The sequence below is a fragment of the Gracilinanus agilis genome, unplaced genomic scaffold, assembly GCF_016433145.1.
Source record: "Gracilinanus agilis isolate LMUSP501 unplaced genomic scaffold, AgileGrace unplaced_scaffold36340, whole genome shotgun sequence".
NCBI classification, from domain to species: Eukaryota; Metazoa; Chordata; class Mammalia; order Didelphimorphia; family Didelphidae; genus Gracilinanus; species Gracilinanus agilis.
In genome coordinates, this window is record NW_025369513.1 from 1 (window position 1) to 3,329 (window position 3,329).

General features: G+C 43.6%; 1 protein-coding gene across 1 annotated transcript; it reads right to left on the bottom strand.

Moving 5' to 3' along the window:
• Positions 1–7: 7 nt before the first annotated feature.
• LOC123254954 (fructose-1,6-bisphosphatase 1-like) lies at positions 8–850 on the bottom strand (the record flags this gene model as incomplete). The annotated part of the gene is made up of 1 exon (XM_044683837.1): positions 8–850. A coding segment is annotated over exon 1 (843 nt), but the record flags the coding sequence as incomplete, so codon positions are not given.
• Positions 851–3,329: the final 2,479 nt, after the last annotated feature.

A 3,329-nucleotide genomic window follows, 5' to 3' on the forward strand; every position in this document is an offset into this window, starting at 1 on the left:
AGGCTAAAGGGTTGCATTCATAAAGGAGCCTCAACTTTCCTTGGGGGCACATTTCATTGGCTGGATACATAAAAATTCCTCCATACACCAAGGTCCTGTGCACATCTGCAACCATGGAGCCGATGTACCTTGCATTATAGGGAGCTGTATTGTCCTGAGGGCATTTCTTCTCTTGGAGGTACTCTAAGACAGCAGGCTCAAAGTCCCTGGTATAGCCTTCATTGATACTGTAGATGTTCCCTTTGTTTCGGATCTGGACATTCTTATGGACTAAAATGAATTCCCCAATATCTGAATCCAGTAAAAAGCAGTTGACCCCACAGTCCATAGCAACCACCATCATTGTGGCACTGCCATATAGGGCATAGCCAGCGACCACAGTATTTCGGCCAGGCTGCAGAGCATCATCCTGAGAAGGCTCACCAGTTGAAGTCCTTCTATAGATGCCGAAAATACTGCCGATGGGCGCAAGGCAGTGAATGTTAGCAGCCCCATCCAGAGGATCAAAGCAGACCACAAATTTCCCTCTTTTTTCCGGTTCTATTATTATGGCATGTCTGTTTTCATCTGACACAAGGACACATGTGGCAAAAGATGACTTCAGCGTGTTAATAATCAGGTTGTTGGAGTAGACATCCAGTTCCTTGATTTCTCTGGTCCCTTCACTTATAGGGTGGTAGAGTGGGATCATTCCGGCTTTACGCAGGGTGTAAGAGATGCCTTTGACTGCGGTGCAGAGGCAGATGAGCAGTTGACTTATTTCACCTGTGCTTTTGTCTTTCTCCCCTTTCTCCAAAACGAAGCTGGTCAGGGTGCTGATTTCTGATTCCACAGGATCCTGGTAACTCATCGCTGTGCAGTGGTATCTTCCAATGGCCAGGCGCTTAAAAGGGCTGAGAATTGGGAGTCATGAGATTGGTAACAGCCATCAAGCGTGTGGTCAATTCCGTACGCTGGCTTAGTGACTGTTGGGAAACAGTATTGCTAGGACACGGGGCCATTGGAATGCTGACATACACCTCGGGAAAAAATGGGGGAACTGCGGGGGAGCGGGGAAGGAGGTCTCGGGGATCTTGTGAAGAGCAATAACAAGAACTAGGAAGGAAGGAACCAGAAACACCCAATTTAGTCGCTGGTACCTGCCCAGACCTCTTAGATTAGCCTATTCAGTTACATTAGTTGGGGGGTGGGGATGGGTTTACCTTGTATTTCCAAACGGGGTTTAGTGTTCTTCTGTTTTTGCTGCTTGCCGCTGAAGCTATTAGAAAAGACAGACTTCGGATTCAGAAGGAGCTGCGTCCACGAAGCAATTCTAAAACCCTTACTTTGGGCCAGGCACTGTGTTAAGCGCTGGGGAGAAACAGTAGGGCAAACCCTTGACCCGAGTTAAAATGGAAGTAATCTCTGCAGGACCTCATGCGATTGCGATGGGGGAGGGAAAATCCCTCTAGAAGGAGATCTGATCTGAGTCTTGAAGGAAACTGAGATAGGGACTGGAGAAAGGAGAGCGCTCTAAGCTGGGGAACAGCCATAGGAAAGGCAGTGAAATACAAAAGGCCCGTGTAGTTGGATCCCAGCGTTCCTAGAGGGGAGGCAAGCTCAGGAAGAGGCCAGGTTGTGAAAGGCTTTAAAAGCCAAACAAAGAGGGGCTGCTGGGTGGCTTTTTTACTTGTGTCTTAGAAATCTTTTCTTTTTATTCAACTAAAATCCTCTAAATGGCTCTATCCACCATATAAATTGAATTGAATTCCTTTTTTTTTACCCTTTACTTTCCATCTTTGAATCAAAACTGGATCCAAGGCAGAAGTGAGAGATGTAAGGGCTAGGCAATGGGGGTTAAGTGACTTACCCAGAATCACAGAACTAGGAAGTAGTTTGAGGTCAGATTTGAACCTAAGACCTCTCCTCTCCAAGCTTGGCTCTCAATCCACTGAGCCACTTTGCTACCCTCAGATTGGATTGTTCTTAAAAGTAATAGTAATATCAGAAATGGCTTGGTCCAGCAGAAAGTGGGTTGGATACAAGTGGGTCAGATTCACGATCAGGAAGTCTTAGGTTCAAATTCTCTCTCTAATACATAATTAGTGAGCTTGGCCTAGTTGGTTGGCCTCTTAATACTTTGGGGCAACTCTGTAAGATTATAATTTTCACATACAAAACAAATTCTATTAGTAAAGTGCTTTTAGACATTTAGCTTGACACATTGGATAGAAAACTGACTTCTTAATCGGTACCACCTTTTGCCTTTGATGCATACTAACTTAGTCTCTTCACCATTTGTTACTCTAGACAGCTCTCTGTGAGTTCTGGATTGGGGAAAAGAGAGTACCTTGAATTCAAATCCCAGCTCTGCCCTTGGCTATCTTTGTGACCTTGGAAAAAGCACTTGACTTCTCTTAAACCCCAGTCCCTTCATTAGTAAAATGAAGACTTTGGATCAGATGGTCTCTAAAGTCCTTTCTAACTCTAATTTATGACTCTCTACCCTAAAGTTGTAGAGAAGAGACTGACCTACACAAGTACAATGAAATTCTTACCAGGACGTCCCTTACAGGAATGAAATCACAGGTCCACTAAGAAAATGCTTCCACCTTTTAAAATGACTTCATTTGGGGGCAGCTGGGTGGCTTAGTAAATTGAGAGCCAGGCTTAGAGAGAGGAGGTCCCAGATTCAAATTTGGCCTCAGACACTTCCCAGCCGTGTGACCCTGGGCAAATCACTTAACCCCCATTGCCTAGCCCTTACTACTCTTTTGCCTTGAAACCAATACACAGTAATGACTCCAAAATGTAAAGTAAGGATTTAAAAAAAATTAAAAGAGAGAGAGAGAGAGAGAGAGAGAGAGAGAGAGAGAGAGAGAGAGAGAGAGAGAGAGATATAAAAATGACTATTTTATCTTCACAAAAATTCAGTAAGACCAGTAGGGTAAGGGCAAGTATTTTTATTTGACATTTTACAGAATACTTAATATGACTATTCTAAACATCTGCTTAGTGACAGAATTGCAACTAGAAGACACATCTGACTTGCAGGTATTTTTTTCATTATAGGAGATACAAAGATTTGTCTATTACTCCAAAGAAGTACATTAATTTCTTCTTCATTTTCTTTGTGCTTTCCTGGTGAGAACTTTCCTACTTTGTTCATTTCCTGGGCCAAATTAGGTGTTTTGGTTTTTTTGTTTTTTTAAACCCTTGCCTTTCATCTTGGAACCAAGACTGTGTACTGGTTCCAGGGCAGAAGAATGATAACCGCTAGGCATGGAGGTTAAATGACTTGCCTAGGGTCATATAGCTAGGAAGTATCTGAGGCCAGAGTTGAACCCAGG